The sequence below is a fragment of the Phocoena phocoena genome, chromosome 19 (assembly GCF_963924675.1).
Source record: "Phocoena phocoena chromosome 19, mPhoPho1.1, whole genome shotgun sequence".
Taxonomy (NCBI): domain Eukaryota; kingdom Metazoa; phylum Chordata; class Mammalia; order Artiodactyla; family Phocoenidae; genus Phocoena; species Phocoena phocoena.
In genome coordinates this window covers 21,667,614-21,690,996 of record NC_089237.1, presented here as the reverse complement: position 1 = coordinate 21,690,996, position 23,383 = coordinate 21,667,614, and the positions used below count along the sequence as shown (strand labels likewise).

At 50.7% G+C, this 23,383-nt stretch overlaps 1 protein-coding gene across 1 annotated transcript; it reads right to left on the bottom strand.

Annotated features, from left to right (window-relative positions):
• Positions 1–9,948: 9,948 nt before the first annotated feature.
• On the bottom strand, positions 9,949–11,088 carry EPOP (elongin BC and polycomb repressive complex 2 associated protein). The gene has a single exon (XM_065897983.1). It carries the CDS (start codon positions 11,086–11,088, stop codon positions 9,949–9,951), a length of 1,140 nt encoding a protein of 379 aa, XP_065754055.1.
• Positions 11,089–23,383: the final 12,295 nt, after the last annotated feature.

Here is a 23,383-nt window from a genome sequence, read left to right as displayed (position 1 = left end):
GCCCTTGACTCCTAGAAAGCCCTTCCGACCCAAGTCTTGCTGTCATCTTGGGCAGCCTCGGGGTCCCGGCAAAACCCAAAAAGTAGGCAGCCTCCACTGGCCAACCTCCCCTCCTCCCAGGCCTCTGCCTCCCTGCTTCCACTGCAGCTGCTCTGTGCTCTCCTGACACCTTCACCCTCTCACACTTCTCAGTTTTCTACTGAGATCTTGCCCCGACCCCACCTTCAACTTCGGTCCCCATCCAACCCCTGGATCCATCACGTCATACCCTCACTCTCGTGGTCCTAGACTTCTTCTGCTTGCAGTGGGAAGAACTCCCGCCCTGGGCCCACCCATGTGCCTTCTGCACTCCTGGACCCCAGCCCTAGAGGCTAAGCTCAGCTGGAAAAAGCCCCACACCCCAGAAGTTTGGTGCCTCCACCAATTCCCAGTTTGCAACTCTCTCTGTATTGTTGGCAGATTCCTTCTATCAGCTTGACATTCTCTGATCACCTCAAGCTTCCAGCCAACTCTTCCCTGTCCCACCCTGTACCCCTCAACCTAGTCCTGTTTCTCAGAGAAAATGGAAGCTCTCTAGAAAGTACTCCCTCCTCTCCCACAATTGCCAACGTGCCTTGAGTGTGTGTTTATGTTTGGGAACGCACATTTCCCGCCCCGTCCACCTAGCTCTGGGTCCCAGCCCCTCCCCCCCCCACACAGAGGCCTAACTCCCTCACTCATCATTTTTCCAGCACCTTCAACCCCTCCCTCTCCCCCAGCTCCACTGCAATCAGGCTTGATCCTGAGTCCCCTTCTAGATCATTCCCCAACTCTTTCCTTTCCTTCGCATCCAACTTTCTCAAAAGAGATGCCTACACTTGCTGAATCTACTTCTTTACTGCCAGGTTCATGCATCCATCCCCCGGCCCACCCCCCCACCCCCCCACCGCTGCCCTTGCAGGGCCATTAGAGTCACCAGTCACCTCCTAGTTGCCAAGGCTGGTGGAGGTTCTTCATCCCCTATTTTATCTGATCCTTGTGCAACATTCAACCCGGTTCCCCACTTTCTCTTCCTTTTTTTTTTTTTTTTTTTTTGCGGTACGCGGGCCTCTCACTGCTGCGGCCTCTCCCGTTGCAGAGCACCGGCTCCGGACGCGCCGGCTCAGCGGCCATGGCTCACGGGCCCAGTTGCTCCGCGGCATGTGGGATCTTCCGGGACCGGGGCACGAACCCGCGTCCCCTGTATCGGCAGGCGGACTCTCAACCACTGCGCCACCAGGGAAGGAAGACTTTCTCTTTCTTGCTACACTCTCCTCCCTTGGTTCTCGTGTTAGTTAGGATAAGTGATATTGTATTCACTAGGCCAACTTTTTATTTCATTGTATTTTAATTTTATGTTGTACTAGTTAGGTTAATAACTTTTATTAGGCTAATTAGTTACATTAGTTGGGTTAGGCTAAATTGTATTAGCTTAGTTAAGTTGTATTAGTTAGGCTAAACTCCGGTAACAGAGAGATCCGGAGAAGACAGCTGCTCAAAGAATGTAAAGTTTCTTACATTCCAGGTCCATGAGGAATTCCCCTGCAGTCATTCGGAGACCCAGGTTCCCTCCGTGGTGTTGCTGCACTGCCCCCTAGGGCTTATCGGTGACTCAAGACCAAAGATAGGGGACTGCCCTGTGGGGCTCCAGCCTCGGGAAGGGGAAAGGGAGTGTACAGAGGATTTACCTAGGGTCTTAAAGCCCAGGCGGAGAAGGGCTCACACCACTTCCCCTTGGCCTCCCACTGGTGGGGATGAAATCACACGCCCACACCTGGCAGCGGGGAGCTAGCTGGGAAGCGAGTCCACCTGGGCAGCCACTGGAACGCAGACATTGATGGACGACTGGCAGGGGTCGCCAGAGTTTCGATAGCATCTCTCCTACCTCCTGGCCCTTCCTCTCATCTTACTTAATGTCCCTCAGGGTTCTACTCTTGGATCTCTTCCCACTGGACACACATTCGCTGATCATTCTTGTCCAGTCATGTGCTGATGACTCCAAACATTTCTATCCCCAGCCCAAATCTCCCTCTTGAACAGCAGACCCACCAGGATACCAGGGCCAAAAGCTGGATTCAAGCTAGACTCCTCCCTGCCCTCACCTCACACTCCATCCCTCACCAAGGCCTGGCAATTCTGCTTTCTAAAGGCCCCTCCTCTCCTTCTCCCTGCAGATTCCCTCATTTTTGCTCACAGCCTCCAAACTCATCTCCCTGCCTCCACCCACCCCACAATACTTCACACCATCCTCCAGTGACACATGGGGCTTCAAGGTCCAATCCTGAGCCCTCTTCTCTTCCCACTTTTTAGTCTTTCCCTGAGCCCCACATCCAGCCTCCCAACCTCCATTACCAAGGATGCCCAGGTGACTCACACGAGTACATCTCCGGCCCTCCCTGCTTCTCTGATCATCAGACATATTCCCTTGGACGCCTCAAGGGCACTTGGACTCTACATGCCCAAATCTGAGCTCGGGATGTTCCCCCTGCTCCCACCTAGCACAGTGCTTCCTGTCTCATTGCCTATCCAGGTCTAAAGCCAGAGTCCTAAGACTTGCTCTCGTAACCTCCCTCTCCCTTATCCCCCGGATCTAACCCTCACTACATCCGGTCAATTGTACCTGTGTCCACTTCACTCCACATCTACATCCCCCCACCCCACCACATCCATCCTCCCAGCCAGGCCACCATCACCTCTTGCCTGGACTCTGACTCCTCACCAATCTCCCTACATCTGCCTTTGTCCCCATTGTCCACACGGATGCCACAGAGATCCTTTCCAAATGCCACAAACCTTATTGTCACAGCCTTACTAAAAACCCATCTCTGTCTTCCGGTGTTGTCAGGACGGGCCCTGATCCTTACCTTGGCCTACGAGACCATACAGGACCTGGCCCCACCCTGCCTCTGTGCAATCTCTCCTCTGACTGGGCTCCGGCCATGCTCAGTTCTTTGACGTGCCTCCTTCTCTCCAGCCCCGGGACCATTATCCACACTGTTCCATCTGCCGGGAACACTCTTCCTCCCCTCTCCTTGTTGTTAACTCGTAGCCATCGTTCCAAGCTCATCTCAAGGATCATTTCCCCAGAGAAGCCTCTTCTGCTCTCCCTGACCAGGGTGAACCCTTCTGGCCCAGCCCCCAGCCCCTTACACTCGTCTCCTTCACAACACTTGTCTCAGCTGCGTGAGATTATTATTCTTGATGATGACCGGTCCCACACACACTGGGAGAGGGCCAGGACCCTGCCTGATCTGCTCACCATTGTCCTCATCTCTTGTCATATGCACCCTGTGCTCCAGGCAATATGATCTCTTCAGGAGGCCCCCTCACTCAAGCCACAGATTCCTCCCTACCCTTCAAGCCTCCACTCACGTATCTCCTCTTCTGGGAAGTCCTCCCTGACTTGCTCCACTGTCCCGTCAGTCGCAAGGATCTCCATCTCCACGCTGGTCATGCTGTCCTGTGACTGCTTGCTCATTTGCCTCTTTCCCGTACTAAGCTGTGAGCTCTGGGGAGAGAAATATGTGGGTTTTGTCTTTTCTTATCTCTAGCCCTTAGCCCATTGTCCAGAACAGTTAATGCCTGAGTAAACGTTAGCTCTCTTCACTGCCCCTCCCAACTCCTTTAAAACCGTGTCTCACAGCTTGATACTTAAAGCTAAAAACTGGAAATGACCCAAACATCCATCAACAGAATGCATCAACTGTAGAGTATTCATACAGTGGTACACGGCAATGAGAAGAATAACACACAGCAGAATGATGAAGCCAACACGCATAAGGTTGAACAAAAGAAGCCAGAACCAAAAAGTACCTTCCATGTCTATGAAGGTGAAAAACAGGCAATAAATGTGTGGTGACAGAGGCAGCGCGGTGGGTATCTTGGTGGGGGGGGGGGGGGCGGGGGATTGCCTGGGAGTGGGCCTGGCGAAGCTTCCCAGAGGGCTGCAAACATTGCTCACCTAGACCTGGGTGGTGCTCACACAGCTACGTCCATGTGTAAATGTTAATCAAGCTGGATTTTTTGTGCGCTTTAAAGCAGATAATTTTCCCTTTATTTTTTTTAAGTGCTATAATTGTGCAACAAATCATGGATAACAGACCTCTTGTGTCTCAGAGCCACTTCCTGCTACCGAGTCCCCTGATTTTAGGTGATGATAACTGAAGCCCAGAAAGGGTAAACCACTGAGGTGGAGTTGCCCAGCACATCTGTGGAAAGCCCACATCCTAAGGAGGGGAATGCCCATGCAACTAAAGGCTCTTCAGGGGCAGGCTCTGTGTCTTTGTGTTTCTGGCACAGAGCTCTGTGGTCTCCAGATATTGGTGGGGGCTACCCCCAGTCTGTAACTTGTTGCTGCTGGGGTGGTGAAACATGGCAGCAGTGTGGCCATTAAGAGCACTAACTCTAAGGGCACAATTCTGTAACTGTGTGGACTTAAACTCTCTGTACCTCAGTTTCCTCATCTGCAAAATGGAGATTATAATAGTACCTACCTCATCATGTTCTAAGGATTAGATGAGTGACTAAACATAAAGCCCTTAGAACAGTGCCTGGCCCCAAGCCCTGTAAGTGTTTGCTATGATAACCTCTATTAGGGGAAAACCCAGGCAGACAGTCCAGAGTTAAACTTTATTCTGCCACTGGCTGTGCCACCTCAGGCAGGTTGATTAACCTCTCTGAGCCTCCATTTCCTCATCTATTAAACAGAGCTAATAATACTTTTCTTTTGTTATAAAAGCAAAATAATGCATGAAAAGCCCCCGGCTAAATTCCTTGTGTGCAGGGACCACGTCTTACGCATCCCTCTTCCCAAGCCCCAGCACTGGAAGGTGCTCAATGGCCTGTAAGAATTATGCCTTTCCCACCCACCCTCGTCCAGCATCCATCCTCCTTCTGGTGCTAGCAGACAGCTGCATCTAGCGGACAACTCTGTAACTGCATGCTGGCCAAGTTCCACTCTCCAAGCTGGGTGCAGTCCTTTAAATAAACCTTTTAAAATAGGCACTCTGCATTGGACAAGTATTCGTTAGGTGCCTGCTGTGTACAGGACATGGATCCAGGACCTAAATAAAATGAAGCAAGAGATACAAGATGACTGCAGAGGCGTGCAAGAAAAAAATCACCAACAATTATAACCGTATCATCAATACCCTACTTTTTTATCTTAAAGAAAATACATAGGGGGACTTGACACACTGAACAGTGTCTTCTTGGGAAGTTGTTTTTTTTTTTAACATCTTTATTGGAGTATAATTGCAGGAAGTTTTTACAATTGCAGGAATGATTTCCAAGTGGCCGTTTCGTGTCAATGACTCTCAGTTAAGGCCAAAGCAATGAAATGAAAGCTTAGGTCAGAAAGGTGATTCCCTTAGGATAGCCAGACTAGCTTCCCAGGTTCTTCATGGAGAGGAGGACTGGGGGTGTCCAAAGCCCATATTCTTCCACCACACTTTACTACCCCTCCCCCAGACATAAGAGTGAAGAGGGTCTAGCGGTAGCACAGATCACATACAACTGGGGGGAATCAAAGAAGACTTCGTGGAGGAGACTGCATCTCACATGGGGAATGAAGGTAGAGAAAGAGTGGGTGGCTGGGGCAGGAAGGGCGTTCCGGTGTGATGGACCATACAGTGTACAAAGTGAAGTAACAGGGAAAGCCTGGACAGGAGAGTTAGGGCCAAGTCATAGAGGGCCCCAAAGGACCGGCCAAGGAGGCTGCATTTAATAGAATCAGGGGACCCACTGAGTACCAAGGTAACCTAATCCGAGGAGGTCAGAGAAAAATCTGAGATCCAGAAACTAGTTAGGTGGCTACTGCAAGAGTCCAGACCACACCTGTGGGAGTTGCACCATGATGGAGACAATAAGAGATACTGGCGAGGCTAGAAGCAGGGGGAGGTTCAGAAATTGGTAGTAGTGGGTCAAATGGGAGAACCCAGGGGAGAATTCAAGGTGCCGAGTCTTGGGGATATGAAAAGGAAAAAAGCAGAGCTATAACCAGAACGTGGACTTGACCAGGAAGGGACTGATGTGAGCAGGGGGTGGAGACAATGAGCTGGGTCTTCAACAGGGAGAGTGTGAGTTGCCAGCGTCCACAGGAGACCTGGTACCAAAGCTCAGGAGAGGGGCTGGGCTGGAGGGAGAGGAGGCAGGTACCTACGCCTGTGATTTGGGAGTCACTTACCTCTGCCTGTGCCAGCTGAAGACTTGGAAGAAGACAAAAGAAATCACGTGCGGAGACATGGGGGCAGAGGGTAGATGTCACCTGGACATCATCAGTCTGCCTCTTTTTAAAGCTTCCTAGGGACAGAGGAAGCTGAGGAGGGACAGAAGACAGAGGGAACTTTGGAGAGAGAAAACCAGGAGACCCTGGTGCATGTCCAGCAGCGTCACAGGTCATGGAGTGATTCAGGGGTCAGGGAGACCGGGAGGCAACCACTGGATTTGTGGTTGAGGGTTGTCATGGGTGACCCTGGAAAGAGCGGTTTCAGTTTCGGGGGCAGAAGTCAAGCCACAAAGATTTAAAAGGCAAGAGGCAGAGGGTGTGGGGCAGCTGAGGATCCCAGGAGGAGGGAGGTGATGGTGAGCAGAGGTGGATTAGGGGGAGGCAGGAAAGGTGCCTTGGGAACAAAACTTAAGGAAGGCCCTCCCTCTCAGGGTCGTGCAGGTGGCCCTGATGAGGAGGGGCAGACACCTGGTCCCAGAGCTGTTGAGAGATAGAGACCCTCTGAGACTAAAGGAACTGAGATAACCCAGGAAGGGAACTTAGAGACCCAGACAGAAGCTAAGACCCTTCGACCTCCACATCTAGGCAAAAACACAGTGGCCAGTGGTAGAGCCTCAGAGGACATGAAGGCTGGGGGAGGGGAGGGATGGAAAGAGGATGCACCGATAATCTGGGAGCAGGGGCAGGGGACTCCGAGAGAAACACAGAGAGAGAGTGGAGGAAACCAGGGAGGGAGGGAGAGCTTCCTCGGGACCCTCCTGGGGAGATTCTCCCCACCGCGCCTCAGTGAGTGTTAGGATGAGGGAGAGTCCCAGGATCCTTGTGTCAGCCTGAGGAAAGCAAGGGGTCCAACTCTGCCTTTCCCCAGGCTGCTCCAACTCAGGGAGGTTTGTGGTCCCAGCCCAAGAAGGTCTGTACCCCACACCGACCCAGCACACCACAGTACATGCTTCCTTCCTCCAGGAAGCCTGAGCAAGTTTTTCCATCCTGGGACTTAGTTTCTGTAGTGAGCTAAATGGTGGTACCCAAAAAGATAAGTCCCCGCCCTAACTCCACTGCCCCCAGAACCTGTGAATGTGACCTTATTTGGAGAAAGGGTCTTTGCAGATGTAATTTAGTTAAGGCTGTCATGATGAGATCATCCTGGATTATCCAGGTGGGCCCTAAATCCAATGACAAATGTCCTTATAAGAGACAGAAGAGGGGAAGGCCACGTGAAGCTGGAAGCAGAGATTGGAGTAAGGCAGCCACAACCCAAGAAATACCTGGAGCCACCAGAAGCTGGAGGAGGCGAGGAGGGATTCTCCCCTAGAGCCTCTGGGGGGAGCACAGCCCTGCAGTCACCTTGATTTCGGACTTCTAGCCTTTAGAATTGTGGGAGAATAAACTTCTATTGTTTCAAGCCACCAAGGTTTTGGCAATTTGTCGTGGCAGCCCTAGGAGACCAATATAGTACCCTATTCCGTAAAATGACTAGAAAGAGTCTAGGGATGCTTCCAGCCCTAAGATTCTCCAAATTAAACCATTCAGCAAGGAGTTCCAGGTCTGGCCAAAAGGTGTTTTTTAACTCACTGCCCAGCCCCCTTCCAGGTTGAGGATTAATACTTTGACTTGAAAGAGGAGGAAAGCCAAAGGAAAGGCATCCCCTCCCACGCCTCAGAGAAGAAGGAAGAGTCCCAAAAGGGTATTTCATGACCCACCACTCCTCTCCTTCGCCCAGAGCTCACGCCACCCCGCCCAGGCTGGTCGAATGGGCCCAAACTGACCTGACTAAAAGCAAGGAGCTCTTTGAAAGCAGGAGTCTGCCTTTCTGAATTTCTCCTTGCAAACCTCGCCCCCTCCTCACAGCGCCTCTCTCCCCACCCCTCACATTTGCGTTCTTCCTTGGCTTTCCCCATTCTTGGGGGGCAAGATAAGATGGATACCCCTGAAGCCCAGGAATGGAAGGCACTCCCCCACCATCCTCCCTCCTCCCCACAACACAGCTGGAGGGGGAGGGGAGGTCAGCAGGGTTCATAAAGGCCAGATGTTGAGGAGAAAGAGAGCAGTGCCCGACCCACACCCACCCACCCCACCCCCACCCCCACCCCCAGCAAAAGAAAAATTAAAAGAGACAGCTTTTAAAACAAACAAAACTTTTGTGGTCCAAAACAGTTTTTCTCGAGAATCTGCTCTATGCAAACATTAACAACTTTTTACAAAACATTTTCACAGAAAAGGAGTCAAGTCCTTCCCCAGTATCATATGTGGGAATTGTTCCTCCCTTGTCCCGTCTTGGGGGAAAAGGGGGTGATATTCACTAGTGTGGGCAGAAGGGTCACTGGGTCCCTCAGTTGTTATGAAGATCGGCAACCCCCAGGTTCCCCTCACACCTAAACTTGGAATTTCCCTAAGAGCTGAACTCCCCAGACCTCACCTGGGTGGAGGAGAAAGCAATTCCACTCCCCTCTGACTCACTCCCCTCCCCCAGGAAAACAGAACTTCTGACCTCAAAACTAATCCCCTGGCCCTGCCCCTTTCGGATCCATCAGGTCCCTGACAACTCCCGAAATGCCTGAAGTTGGGTGGGGGGAGGATGCTAGAGGTTCCTCAGCCCAGTTTCCTTCAAAACCCACTGGACCCTGTGGTTAGGCCAAGAGCCCTTTCATTTACCCCCTCCACAAAGAGCAGCTTGTCTTCTTTCTAGCCTCGAAGGGGTCTCAGTTTGGGTGTTCAAAGAATGGACCCTGGCCTGCCCTCTACCTCCACACCCTCCATCCTTAAACTGGTGGCAAGGACCTGGAAAGGCAACTTGTTTGGTCTGATTTTATTGATTTCTTCTACCTTCCATTACTTTCCCTGGGATGGTCTCTGGCCCCTTCCCCAGACAAAGTCTGCACTTTTGAAGGGGAGGAGGTCCCCCAGCCCTGCGCCTCCAAATATAAGGAGTAAACTGGCGGAGGGGGCTGACTTATGGGGCGGATGAAAGAAAAGACCTTATAACCTGAAAGCAAACGGGGAATACTGGAGAGGCAAACCCCAAAACTGGACAAAGGGGAAAGGTTGGTGGCTGAGAATGAATATCTCGGTAACTAGGGGTCACTTGACTTGGGGGTCCCTAGGAAAAGAACTGGAAGGGGGTGATCTCCCCGTTGCCTAAGCTGCTCCCTCCCCCATGAAGGATCCAGTGGTGCCCGGAGACTAGGGAAGGCCCGAGGGGAGTGAAGGGTTAAAGGCCTGGATGGTGCGGGTGGGGGATGCCCCCGGGAGCTGCCAATCATCTCCCCACCCCCACCAGGGCCCCCCCCACCCCAATCCCCAGGCTCGCCCACAGAAACAACCGGTTTGTCCATCACCAAGGTCTCTCTCCCTCTTTTTTTTTCCTTGTCTTTGAGCTGTAGCCTCCTCGGCTCCCCCTGGGGTGAAGGCCCTGCCCCCAGAGATCCGAGATGGAAGAGGCGAGGGATTGGAATCTATGTCTTTAAGCCTTTTTCGATTAAGCCTTTTCCTGACTCCAGCCCTTGGTTCGTCTCCAAAGGATGAGGGGGAGGGGGTGTCACCCCAACCAGTTAGGTGCTTGAAGATCACTGTCATTTGAGGTCCCTCTGACCACAGCCCATAAAACCTGAAGAGGACAGGCAAAGGTGAGAAATGAGGGTCTGTCCTCAAGCCCGCAGTTTGGCTGTGGCCCCCACTTTTCCCCTTTGGCAGAAGAGGTCTCACGCTCAGAGCTGCTCCAGGTTGATCCCCCAGAATTTGAGGCCGGGGGGCTCAGGGACAGCGGGACCCCCAATCTGCCACCTCCACAGCGGGTGGGCAGGCGGGGGCTTAGAGTCTCCCTGGAGACGAAGCGAGGATGCCGGCCCTAAGTCTCCGTCCTCCCCCACCACCAGGGCCGGGGGGCAGGGGAAGCAGTCGAGGAGGCTGAAGGTGCTCGTGGTGGGGAGCGTCGGTGCAGGACGGCGGGGCTGTGCGCTGCGTTGGGGGGGCGTCGGCCGCCGGCGTTTCTTGGCGGCTCCCCGGGAGGGCCCTTTGGCTGGGGGCCGCTCGGGCCCCCGGCGCAAACTCGGAGTGTCGAGGGCGAAGCCCTTCGCGTAACACCAAAGTTTCGAGCGGCGGATCAGACGATCGAAATGTTCCTGGCGGAGATCGCCGGGCGCCGCCGGAGCTTCGCTGGCCGTCGAGGGGCTGGCGGCCGTTGCCTCGGGGGCGGCCTTCGGGGGGTTTCCATCGACTGCGGCAGTCTGGCTCGGCGGGGGCGGCTCCGGCGCTGTCCCGGGCCCCGCGGGCTCAGAGGAGAGGCCCGCAGGTGGCGGCGGAGGCCGGGAACCCGGTTCCTGATGCGGGCTGGCGGCGGGGCCAGGCTGGGAGTCGAGACCGGGGGCTGGCCTAGGCGGAGCCGAGACGGAGCTGGTCGGAGATTCCCGAGGGCGCCGGGGCGCCGGGCAGCGGCCGGGAGGTACGCCGGAGCGAGCGCCGAAGTGCGGGAAACTGCCTCCGCCCTCTTCCTCCTCGCCGCGGCTCCGGCACACAGCGGCGTCGGCATCCTGGCTGGCTGGGGAGTTGGGATCGCTGTAACGCCAGGCCTGTCCCGCGAGGTGCTTCAGGCCATCCGGGGCCCAGCCGCCGGTGCACAGGGGGGCATGAGGGTCCAGCAGCACCGGAGCCCGCGGCGCCAGCTCCCCAGGCCCCAGGTCCAGAGAGGACGCCCGGGGTTTGGCAAGGGCGCAGAAGGCAAGGGCACGCAGGCACAGCGGAGAGAACTCCTGGGTCCCCCGACGCGTCTTCCGGGGTGTGGGGGAGCAGGGCGACCCTCGCGGGGACGCCGGCACTGCGAGGCGGGGAGCGGGGCACAGAGTCTCCATGGAACCACCCGGGGGGGTGCCCACTGCGGGGGCCCTGGTCCCAGCGGCGGGATGCCCTGGCTGCCCGAAGAGCCCACGGGCGAGGGGAACATCGCCCCCCCTCGACGGGGAGGTCTCTGCTCACGGGCGCCCCCGGCCCGCACCCCTGGGCCGCGGGGCTCCGGCTCCCTCTTCGATCTCGTCACGCGGCCCTCCTGGCGGCCGGACTCCTGGGTCCCTGCGAGTCCCGGCGCGGTCTGCCGCCCTTCCTGCCGCCGCGATCCCTGTGCAGCCCAGGAGCGAGCCCTTCTTGAGTTGCCCAGAGCGCAGAGGCTGGGGAAACAAAGCGGCCGGCGGCCGCGGGAGGCGGGAAGGACCCCGGGCCCGGCACCCGGTGCCCGGGCCCAGGCGGCAGGGAGGGCGCCTTCCGCCCGCTCGGCTTCTTTCTTCCCCGCTGGCTCCCGGAGACCGCGTTATAGAGAACTGCCCCCTCGCTGCCCCAATACCAGCGCCGGGGCCGCGAGCCCGCCGCTGATTGGGCGGCACTGCCAGTGACGTTAGCCCGGACCCCACCCCTCCAGCGGCACCGCCCCCGTCCCCATTCCGCACACAGACACACACACGTGGACCCGGCGCGGCGGCGGCTGGGAGGGAGGAAAGGAGGGTGCGTGCGCGGGTGGGATCGCGACTGGCGAAACGCGCCACTAAACGTGGCGCGGTGGCGTCCTGGTGTTCAGTCGCCGCAAAGCACTTCATTTTTTCCTTAGCAGTCATGGTTTTCGCATCCGGAAAATGGGAATGTTCATATCTACCCTCTTGGGACAACGTGAATCAACATAGGTGAATCTCAAAGGCGACGATGAAAGGAAAGATGAAAAGAGGTTGTTTAGAAACTTTGCACAGCAGGGACTCCTGCAAGCAGAGAATGTTCCCAACCTCTCTGTTTCGGTCGCCTAGAACAGTGCCTGGCACACAGTGGGCTCAAAAAATGTTGAATGAATAGTTAGGAATTCAGTGAGTGTGTGCAAGATGATAAAAGTAAGAAATAAATTCGGAGAGGAGGAGTATTATTACACCCACGAAAGACGATAAATAGACTTTCTCAGTACCTGTTTCCATTTCTGACTTAGCTTCTAAATGGCCCCTTGAACAAATTCTGAGGAGCTGGCTCTGCAGCCCCCCTCAAATCCCAAGACTCTGCCCTGTGAGGCGTGAACTGCCAAAATGGGTTGAGGAGACCAAAGGAGGGGACACACACACCCTCACTCTTATCTCCCCCAGGCAGAGTAAAGCAAAGAAAAAGTGAATTCCAATAAAAATCCTGATAATGGAGGACCACGTCCCCGCAGCACGTTCCATCCTCTTACCCTTATTTAGTTTCTGTAGATCCTGCTATTATATGAAAATCTGTGAGTGTTCTTTGTTGTTGTTGTCTGTCTCTCCCGTTAGTCTGGAAATGAGCTGATGAGAACTTTGTTTTAATCACTTCTGCATCCTCAATGCCTACAACAGTGCCCAGACTTAATAAGTGCTCAATATATATTTGTAAGTGAATGAATGAATCCCTGAAATATTTCTCTCTTAATAAAAATCAGGTTATTGGAATATAGCGACTTCCCATCCCCAGAAATATACAGAGAGATTGATATGATGACATGGAGTAAGGATGTGTTCGTATGTGGGGGGGTGGTCACAGAGAGAAATATCTTACTCTGAGGCAGGGATAAGAGAGGGTTTCTGTAAGGGGACAAATAAGGCAGCTTGCATCCTGGTCCTCCTGGTGATGACAACAGAAGTATTGTTTCCCTACACATCATCACATAACATTTGGGAGGAAAGGGATCAGGAAGCTCTGTCATCCCTACATCCCTTTTGCAGAGGCCAGAGGTAAAGACCCCAAGGTGGGGCTAGGGTTTGAGGAACAAGGGGGTGTTGTGTTCTGTTGCTCAAAACACTCACCCCCTAGCATCTTCTGCAGAAGAAGTCTTCAGGGAAGTTGTCATGAAGGGGGATCCTGGGGTCCTGCCAGGTCTAGACTCCAGGGTTCCTGAGTGCCAAGAGCCCTGCTCCTCCGCCACTCACACACACACAGACGGGAGGAAAGTTCTGGAAGGGTGATGATCTTCACAGCTGTCTCTCCTGGTGGACAGTGCTGAAAACTTTTACCCTAGTACCAGATTTCTTTTGCTTATGGGGCAGGGGGCATGTTTTTCAGTCCGACCCTACTCCAGACTCTTTGCAACTAAGATACCTGGGGAGTGGGCTTGGGCCCCACATGCGGGAAGCTAGACTGGAAAACACTTTTCATCCTCTAGAGTCTCCCTCATCTTTGTATCCTCGTACCTAGCACAGTGTTGACACAAGGAGAGAACACGCAAAACATTTTTGGGCATGAATAAATGAATGAATCATATATATCAATGCAGAAAGGGGCTCCTCTTTCTCCCACCCCAAAAGCCACCAGTCCCACAAATCTGAGTTTAGGGGCTTTATTGGGTCTATTACTACTGAGAGTCCTTCCCTGGAGGAGGAATTCTCTCCACCTCCATTTTCCCTTTTTTCCCCTTCCTTGAATCAGGCACCCCAGAATACAGCCCAGGTGTGAAAACTCTTTGTGGGTACAGGAGCACTATACAAACAGTAGGGGTTAGTGTGAGTAACTCTCCAGGTGAAAGGGCCTAGAGTCATTGAACCTCCACTGTCAGAGGGCTTGGACCAGGGGTGTCTGCTGTGAGACCCTGGGCAGATCACTTGGACACTCTGAGTCTCAGCATATCAGTGAAAAGGCAAAACAGTGGCTTCCTCACAACGTTATCAAGAGGGTGGAGACGATGTGAGCGGGCTGACCCAGCTGTTGCAATTCCTGTCGCCTACAGTAGAGGACACTCGAGGACACTCGACCCCATCCTCAGCCTGTGGGATGAGGAGGCAGCACCCTTCGCAGAAACCTCTCCTTCCCAGAGGAGAAAAATAGGGACGAGGCTGGATACCGGGTCCCACCTGACTCCTCCGGGATAAGGGATAGGAAAGGCCCCTCAAGACCTGGAAGCCAGGCTTCCCTTTCTGTGGCCCATCTGAGTCTCACCCAAAGGCCTGTGTTCAAGGATTTGGGAACAGGGGACCAGCCCACTTTCCCCAGAAGAAGGCACAGCAGGGAACTGGACCTAGAAGTCCAGCCCAATAATCGTTTCTATGGTACTGACAGCATTCCAGTCTCTGTTCTAAGAACTTTATGTTATTTAATCCCCATAATAATCCTGAGGTACTTTTTTTTTCATTGAAGTATTGGTGATTTACAATGCTGTGTTAGTTTCTGGTGTACATCAAAGTGATTCAGTTATACATATATATACATATTCTTTTTCATAGTCTTTTTCATTATGGTTTATTACAGGATATTGAATATACTTCCCTGTGTTATACGGTAGGACCTTGTTGTTTATCTATTTTATATATAGTGGTTTGTATCTGCTAATGCCATACTCCTAATTTATCCCTCTCCTACCTCCTTTCCCCTTTGGTAACCATAAGTCTGTTTTTAATTTAATTTAATTTAATTTTTTATACAGAAGGTTCTTATTGGTTATCTATTTTATACATATTAGTGTATATATGTCAATCTCAATCTCCCAATTCATCCCACCACCACCACCCCCGCCCCGCTTTCCCCGCTTGGTGTCCATACGTTTGTTCTCTCCATCTGTGTCTCTATTTCTGCCTTGCAAACCGGTTCATCTGTACCGTTTTTCTGGATTCCACATATATGCGTTAATATATGATATTTGTTTTTCTCTTTCTGACTTACTTCACTGTGTATGACAGTCTCTAGGTCCATCCACGTCTCTACGTAATGACCCAACTTCGTTCTTTTTTTACCATAAGTCTGTTTTCTATGTCTGTGTATGTTTCTGTTTCGTAAATACGTTCATTTGTGTCATATTTTAGATTCCACATGTAAGTGATATCATATAATATTTGTCTTTCTCCATCTGACTTACTTCACTTAGTATGATAATCTCTAGGTCCATCCATGTTGCTGCAAATGGCATTATTTCATTCTTTTTTATGGCTGAGTAGTATTCCATTGTGTATATATACCACGTCTTCTCTATCCATTCATCTGTCAATGGACATTTAAGCTGCTTCCATGTCCTGGCTATTGTAAACAGTGCTGCTGTGAACATTGGGGTCTGTGTATCTTTGCGAATAGTTTTCTCTGGATATATGCCCAGGAGTGGGATTGCTGGATCATACGGCAACTCTATTTTTAGTTTTTTAAGGAGCCTCCATACTGTTTGGCACAGTGGCTGCACCAATTTACACCCACCAACAGTGTAGGAGGGTTCCCTTTTCTCCTCACTTGCTGCAGCTTTTGTTATTTGTAGACTTTTTAATGATGGCCATTCTGACCAGTGTGAGGTAGTACCTATGAGGTAGATGCTTTTAATTTTTAAAAATTTACATACTATCCAGAACCCATTTTAAGCGTCTCAGGGATTTTTAGTAAATTTACAGAGTTATACAACCATCACCACAATTCAATCTTAGAACATTTCCTAAGGACCCCTCATGCCCACTTGCAGTAAATCCCTGTTCCCTCCCCAGGTGACTAAACTACTTTCTGTCTCTATAGATCTGCCTTTTCTAGACATTTCATGGAAATGGAAAGGCCATTTGCGGTCTTTTGCGTCTGACATCTTTTACAAAAAGATAATGTTTTGAGGTTTATCAGTGTTGTAGCATATATTATAGTAGTCCGTTCCTTTTTTTTTTTTTTTGCGGTACGCGGGCCTCTCACTGGTGTGGCCTCTCCTGTTGCGGAGCACAGGCTCTGGACCTGCAGGCTCAGCGGCCATGGCTCACGGGCCCAGCCGCTCCGCGGCATGTGGGATCTTCCCGGACCGGGGCATGAACCCGCGTCCCCTGCATCGACAGGCGGACTCTCAACCACTGCGCCACCAGGGAAGCCCTCCGTTCCTTTTTATTTCAAGTATCCCGTAGTATGGATATACCCCATTTGGTTTATCCAATCACATTTGGCTTTTTTCCACTTTTTTTTTTTTGCGGTACGCAGGGCTCTCACCGCTGTGGCCTCTCCCATTGCGGAGCACAGGCTCCGGACGCGCAGGCTCAGCGGCCATGGCTCACGGGCCCAGCCGCTCCGCAGCACGTGGGATCTTCCCGGACCGCGGCACGAACCCGCGTCCCCTGCATCGGCAGGCGGACTCCCAGCCACTGCGCCACCAGGGAAGCCCTCCACTTTTTGATTATTATAAATAATAATGTTATGAACGTTGGCATACAAGTCTTTGCATTGACATGTTTTCATTTCTCTTGAATAGATAGCAAAGAGTGGGATTGCAAGGTCATAGGGTAAATTTATGTTTAACTTTTAAAGAGACTGCCAAACTGTCTATTAATATCCATGCCACAAATGAGGAAAGTGAGGGACAGAGATTTTAAGTGACTTGCCCAAGTTCACACTGCCAGCAAGTGTCAGGGGCAGCTGGGTCCCAAGTCCATGCTCATAACCATGGGTCTACCCCGAGACGATGAATCTAAGAGGGAAGCCAATTTCTCGCCAGCCACACCACAGCCACCACCATTTTTATCCATCTTGCTTCCAGAATTCCCTAAGTCAGCCTGTGTCAACCAAGAAGTCTGTATCATCCCTTAGCCAACATCCACACTTTGCTCTGGAAATTTGCTGAGGTTAACTGCTTAAGTTCTGAACTCAAATGGGTCTCTTCATATTCCAGACTCCTCATTTTACCAGCGGTGTGACTGGGGGCAAGTTACTTAACCTCTGCTTTAGCTTCCTCATCCATAAAATAGAAATGGCATCTTCTTCCATGCAGTTTTTAAAAATGGCTTCTGGGCTTCCCTGGTGGCGCGGTGGTTGGGAGTCCGCGTGCCGATGCAGGGGACGCGGGTTCGTGCCCTGGTCCGGGAGGATCGCACATGCCGCGGAGCGGCTGGGCCCGTGAGCCATGGCCGCTGAGCCTGTGCGTCCGGAGCCTGTGCCTCGCAACGGGAGAGGCCACAACAGTGAGAGCCCCGCGTACCGCAAAAAAAAAAAAAAAAAAAAAAAAGATTTAAAAATGGAAACTTTCAGACCTATACAAAAGTAAACAGAGAAGTGTAATGAACCTTCATGTACCCAACACTCAACTTCAAAACTTGTTAACTCATGGCCAATCTCATTTCATCCTTCTCTTCATCCATTTCCTTCCCTACTCCCATTTTTAAAAAACCAACTTTACTGAGGTACAATTTACATACAATAAAATGCACATTTTAAGTGTACAGTTTTCACAAATGAATATACCCATACTAACCACAATTAAGATAGAGTACATACCCTATATTATCTTGAAGCAAATCCCAGGTATCATATCATTTCATTCCAAACTATTTCAATACATATTGTTACAGGATAAGGACTCTTGAAAATAAACATAACCCCAATGCTATTATCAAACCTAAACAGAATTGTCATCCTTTAACTTCATCAAATAGCCAGTCTTCAAATTTCTAATTATCTTAAAATATTTTTTTCTCTACAATTTATTTAGCTTATTTGAATTAGGGTCCAAGGAAGGGTTTCAAGGGATTGATATGTTTCTTAACTCTCTTTTAATCTATAAATTCCTCCTTTTTCTCTTTTTATTTTCTCTTTGCAACTTATTCATTCATTGAAGATACCCAACTGTCGTCTAGATTTCCCACAGTCTAGAATTTACTGGTTGCAGTCCCACAGTGTTACGTAATCAATCCACGTAAAAATTACTTCTCTGTAATTCAAATTTAACTGAACAACCTATGTTTCATCTGGCAGCCTTATCTATGTGCCTATGTCACGTTGGAGGCACAGTGGTGAGCAAGATAGACAAACCCCACCCCATCTCGAGAGTGTACGTTCTAGTAAACTAGGGGAAGCCAGGTAATATACCAGCAGACAACATTCCTTCTGGGGATATTGTGAGGATTAAAAGAGAAACCCGTATGTTTAGCACACAGTCCATAGAAGACCTTGATAAATGCAAGTGTCCTTGGCAGTAGCTTAGCCTTGTCCCCTTTTCCTGTTTCTTCCCTTTACCATCCCTGCTCCACACACCCCACCACACCCCCAGGGATTACTCTGGGTTTGCCCTCCTCCTGCTATATGTCCTCTGCCGGTCTGTAGTTAGTTCATTTATCTATTCACCCAACATTCCCTAAGCACCTCCCTTGTGGCAAGCCCCAGACCAGACCCTGGGGACTCAGAGGCAAAGGGGACACGGTCTGGTGGGAGAGCTGGACATTCTAGGCTAATCTGAGAAGTGACAATAGAAGGATGACCATGGTCCCTGGAACGGTAGAGGCGGGATGACAGTAGAAGAGGGAAGTCTTTTCACAGAAGGTAATCTTCCACTTAGGCTCTAAAGGATAGGCAAAAGTACTCAAAGGAGACATGGGAGAAGAATTCCAGCTGAGGAAACAGTATGGGCAAGGAACAGAGGCAAGAAAGTGCCTGCCCTTGTGCTGCCAGATACCAGCCGTCACCATCTTTCCCTCCTGTGAAGTACAGGGGGCCCTGGCATTGGTCCCGTGCCATCTGCCCTCGGAGAGTCATCCCTCATCATTTCCCTTACCAACTCCATCCGCGTGTCTCTCCCATTAAAAAGCCACATCTTCCCTTGACCCCACAGGCTCTAGCCCCATCCCTGTCTCCTCCCCCTCCCAGCCAAACTTCCCCCAAGAGCTGTCTACACACTGTCTTCCTTTTCGCACTTCCCACTTCCTCCTCAACCCACTTCCATCTGCTTCCACCTCCACCTGCCACTGAAATAGCTCCTGCTGTGTTTCCAGTGGCCTCCATCTCATCAAAACTGGCAGGCTCTCATCAGCCCTCCTGTCTTGACCTCTCAGCGGTATCCCACACGATTGGCCACTTCCTCTTTCTAGGAACTTTCCAGTCCCTTGCATTCTGGGCATTGCACTTTCCTGGTGTCCTCCTGCCTCACCAGCTGCTCCCTCTTGGTCTGCAGCCCAGGCTCATGCTTCCCTCCTCTGCCCAGACAAACATCAGGGTTCCTTAAGGCTCGTCCAGAACTTCCCTCTTCTCTCTCTGGACACTCTTCTGTGTCCACTGCACAGGTACCATCTGGCCTCTTGGCCTCCACCTCAGGCATTTCAAAAGCCCCACAAACGCAACCTGTCTCAAACCATCAGCGACCTGCCTCCTCTACGACATGTTCCAGGTTCAGGGAAAACTGTTCCAATGCATGGCTCCTCCATCCACCCCCTTCCACAGCCAGAAACCCAGGCGTCATCTTGGCACCTCCTAGCCAATGCCTCAGTCGGTCACGTGGTCATTACATCCCAGGTCTTCTTCTCCCCACCTCCATTCTGGCCAACCCGGCCATGCCCTCTATCTAAGCCGCAAACTGGATTGTGTTACCCCCTACTCAAAACCTTTTGGTAGCTTCCAATTGCCTTCAGGATGAAGAATGAAACCATTAACTTGGCTCACAGGTAGGTTACAGCAGTAGCCAGACAACCTCCCACAGGTTCTCCTGGGGCGGGGGGACAGGTTCCCTCACCTTCCACCTCCCCTGTGCTGTCCTCTCTCCCTTCAGCCACTCGGGCCCCCTTTTAGCACCCAAGCATCCAGCTCCCTCCTCTCCCTCCCTTAGAACATACTGTTTCCTCTGACCGTACACTTTTCCCCCACCTCCCTTCCCCTGTGCCTGGCCCACGCCTGCTTCTATTCGGAGCTCCACTGATTCATTCCTTCCTGGGAGAAAGCCGTTCCCCACCCCTCCAGACTGACCAGGTCAGCTTCCACCATCATCCCCCATCAAGATCTGTGTATCTTTCCTTCAAAGCCCTCTCATCCGCTTGTCACTGTCCATTTGTTAGTGCAGTTAACTGATTATCCGCCTCTCCCCTTGAAACATACCACACTCTGTGTTTCAAGGGCCACGTTAGATTTTGCCTTAGCTCGGTGACTAGCACATAACTGGCACTCAAATACATTTTTAAAAATCTTTTTTATTATGCATATTTCAACCTAAAGAGAAGTAGGGAATAGTATAAAATGAACTCCCATATACCCATTACCTAGATAAGTAATTTTGTTAGTAATTAGTTTAAAGTTTTTTTTAGTTGAAGTATAGTTAATTTACGATGTTGTGTTAGTTTCAAGTGTACAGCAAAGAGATTCAGATATATATATACACAGGTATTCTTTTTTCAGATTCTTTTCCATTACCGGTTATTACAAGATACTGAGTATCGTTCCCTGTATTATACAGTGGGTCCTTGTGGTTTACCTATTTTATATATGGTACTGTATATATGTTAACCCCAAACTCCTAATTTATCTCTCCCCCCTCCTCCCACTATCTCCTTTTGTAACAATAAGTTTGTTTTCTATGTCTGTGAGTCTATTTCTGTTTTGTAAATAAGTTCTTTTCTATCATTTTTTTAGATTCCACATGTAAGTGATATCATATGGTATTTGTCTTTCTCTGTCTGACTTACTTCACTCAGGATAATAATCTCTAGGTCCATGCTGCTGCAAGTGGCATCATTTCATTCTTTTTTATGGCTGAGTAATATTCCATTGTGTGTGTGTGTGTGTGTGTGTGTGTGTGTGTGTGTACACACACACACACACATCTTCTTTATCCATTCATCTGTTGATCGACACTGACGTTGTTTCCATGTCTTGGCTATTGTAAATAGGGCTGCTGTGAACATCGGGGTGCATGTATCTTTTTGAATTTGTTTTTTCCAGATATATGCCCAGGAGTAGGATTGCAGAATCATATGGTAACTCTATTTTTAGTTTTTTAGGGAAACTCCATAGTGGTCTCCATAGTGGCTGCTGTAATTATTAACATTTTACTATATTTATCATTTTTGCTGAAATATTTTAAAGTGGTTTCAAGTTTGCTTGACAGTTTAACCCTTAAATACTTCAGGAAGTTTTCTTAGTACCATATTATAATCACCCCTTACAAAATTATAATAATTCCATATATCATCTAATACCCAGCCCATATTCAATTTTCCTTAATTGTCCCCCCAAAATGCTTTTTGGTTTGTTCCAACCAGAATCTACATAAGGTCCGCACGTTGCATTTGGTTATGTCTCTTCCGTCTCATTTAAATCTAGAATAATCTTTTTTCCCCTTATGCCATTGAGTTGTTGAATTGCTAAAGCATTTTAGGTAAATTATAGACATCATGTCCCACCTTCTAGATTTCTCTTATTGCTTCCTCGTGGTGGTGTTTACCCTGTATTTCCTGTAAACTGGAAATTAGATGTACAGGCTCCATTGGATTCAGGTTGACTACACTGGCAAAAACACTTCCTGGGCCATGATGCTTCCTCCCTCGGCCACTACGTCAGGGTGCCCCCAGTGCCCGAGCTCCTCTCTTGCTGATGGAATGCTGCTGATTGGTAGATCCCACTGGGGACAGCTGATTCCTTTATGGAGAAGTTGCATTTTCTTCCTTTAGAGCCAGAAAGTAATCTATGGGACAATATTTTGGAATGATTGTGTTTTTAATCAATGAAGTAGGTCAGTGTGGCTGAACAGTGGTGAAGACAGGAACCAGAATGCAAAGGGCCAAAGGCCTTGATAAGAAATTTGGACTCTATCCTGTAGGACAGGGAATTATGGACCACTTTCAAGAAAAGGAAATCACATGATCAGAGTTGGCAACAGGGAGGGGTGAGGAGGCGTAAAGGGAATAGGGAACTAGCATTTCCTGAATGCTCAGCTTGAACTGACACTATGCTACGTGCTTGGCATACTTGACACAAGTGAAACCTTCCCTGCTTTTAAAAGAAAAAGGCTATTTTACAGATGAGGAAAATGGAGGCTCTGACTCATTCAGTCACTCACCCAAGTTCGCAGCAAAGAACTAGTAAAGACCTAAAGGAAGGCAGTGACCATGAGCGTGGACAGGGGTTGAAGGAGAATCATCGGTACTTAGAACTAGCTGGGTGTGGGGAGGAGAGGAACTGGGAGCCCTGGCTGAAGCTGAGACTTCATGCAGGTTGTGGGTGGGATGCCGGAGGGGATGGAGCAGGTTGGAGGGGAAGTTAAGGAGCTCAGACTCCCAGCTGCCCAGAGGTCTCCAAGCCGCTCTCTTGAGAAATGGTGTTTATAACAGGACAATGTCTATATTTGGCTTCCAGCATGACTCGATAATTAGCTTAAGATAGCCCTCATTGGCGTTTCATTCAAAGTAAGGACACTCTTCCATTCCTTCTGACACGGCCTGTTTTCCGTGAGTGTTACAGGGTGAGTGTGAACGCGGAGCTCTTCTCTCTCTCTCTCTCTCTCTCTCTCTCTCTCTCTCTCTGTCTCTGTCTCTTGGTCCAAATGGGCCAGAGACTGATGTCAGGGTGCGTGTGGGCTGTCTGCTCTCTCAGCTACAGTTTATCTGTCTCTGGGGCTTGGGAGTGTGGGCTCCCCCCGATAGGGAGCTGCCTTAGGGTGGGGTCCTGGGACCTGCACATTCAATGCCCAGCAGGAGTGTGGTCCAGAGGTTGGTTCCAGGAACCATGTGGAGGGTGCAGTGACATGGAAGATGGTTCTCAGAGGTCAGTTGGGAGGCAGCTGCCGAGGTTGGCTACAAGGATGCTCAGGGCAGAAAAAGGGCTGTGTTTAGGGGAAACAGAGAAACGTTTCCATTTAAGAAGTGTAGACAAGGTAGATTTTATGGGACTTAGTGGCTGACTCAGAGAAGGAGGAAGAGAAAGAACTGAGAAGGACCCTCGGGGTTTTGTCTCAGGAGAGAAGGTGGAGGCTATTGACTAAGGGGGGAGCTACAAGAGGAGGGGCGGGTCCAGGGATGGTGAGACGTCGACTGAACCAGGAACCAAATCTAAGTGGGTGTGGTCTGAGGAGACCTGGGAAAGGCTGGCTGGGACTGGAGAGCCATCAGAACTAAGTCACAGACCCACGGGGCCAAAGGAGAAACTACAGGCATGAATAAGCATTTCCAGGGAAAGTCATGTGGAACCAGAAGAGGACCCCCTGCCCCTGTCCCTGCCTCGGGAAAGGACCCCAACAAAAGCGACTGAGAAACATGAGAGAGCGAGACATGCAGGGCGGTCATGGGGACCAAATGCCATGGAGAGGTTTCACAGGACAATGATGGAGGAGCTACCGGCCTTTGTGATTCTCAGATGAACCAATCAAGGGTCTGGGAAACCGACTTCGGCTTCTTAGCAAAAATGGAGAAGTGGGAGGGATCACCTAGAGATGGAGCCCGAGAAGCAAAAAGCAGAGCTGGCTCTCAGCAGGAACAG

Excerpts from the sequence above, each read along its gene's own strand:
- EPOP (XM_065897983.1), bottom strand. The coding sequence starts at position 11,088 with ATGGAGACTCTGTGCCCCGCTCCCCGCCTCGCAGTGCCGGCGTCCCCG.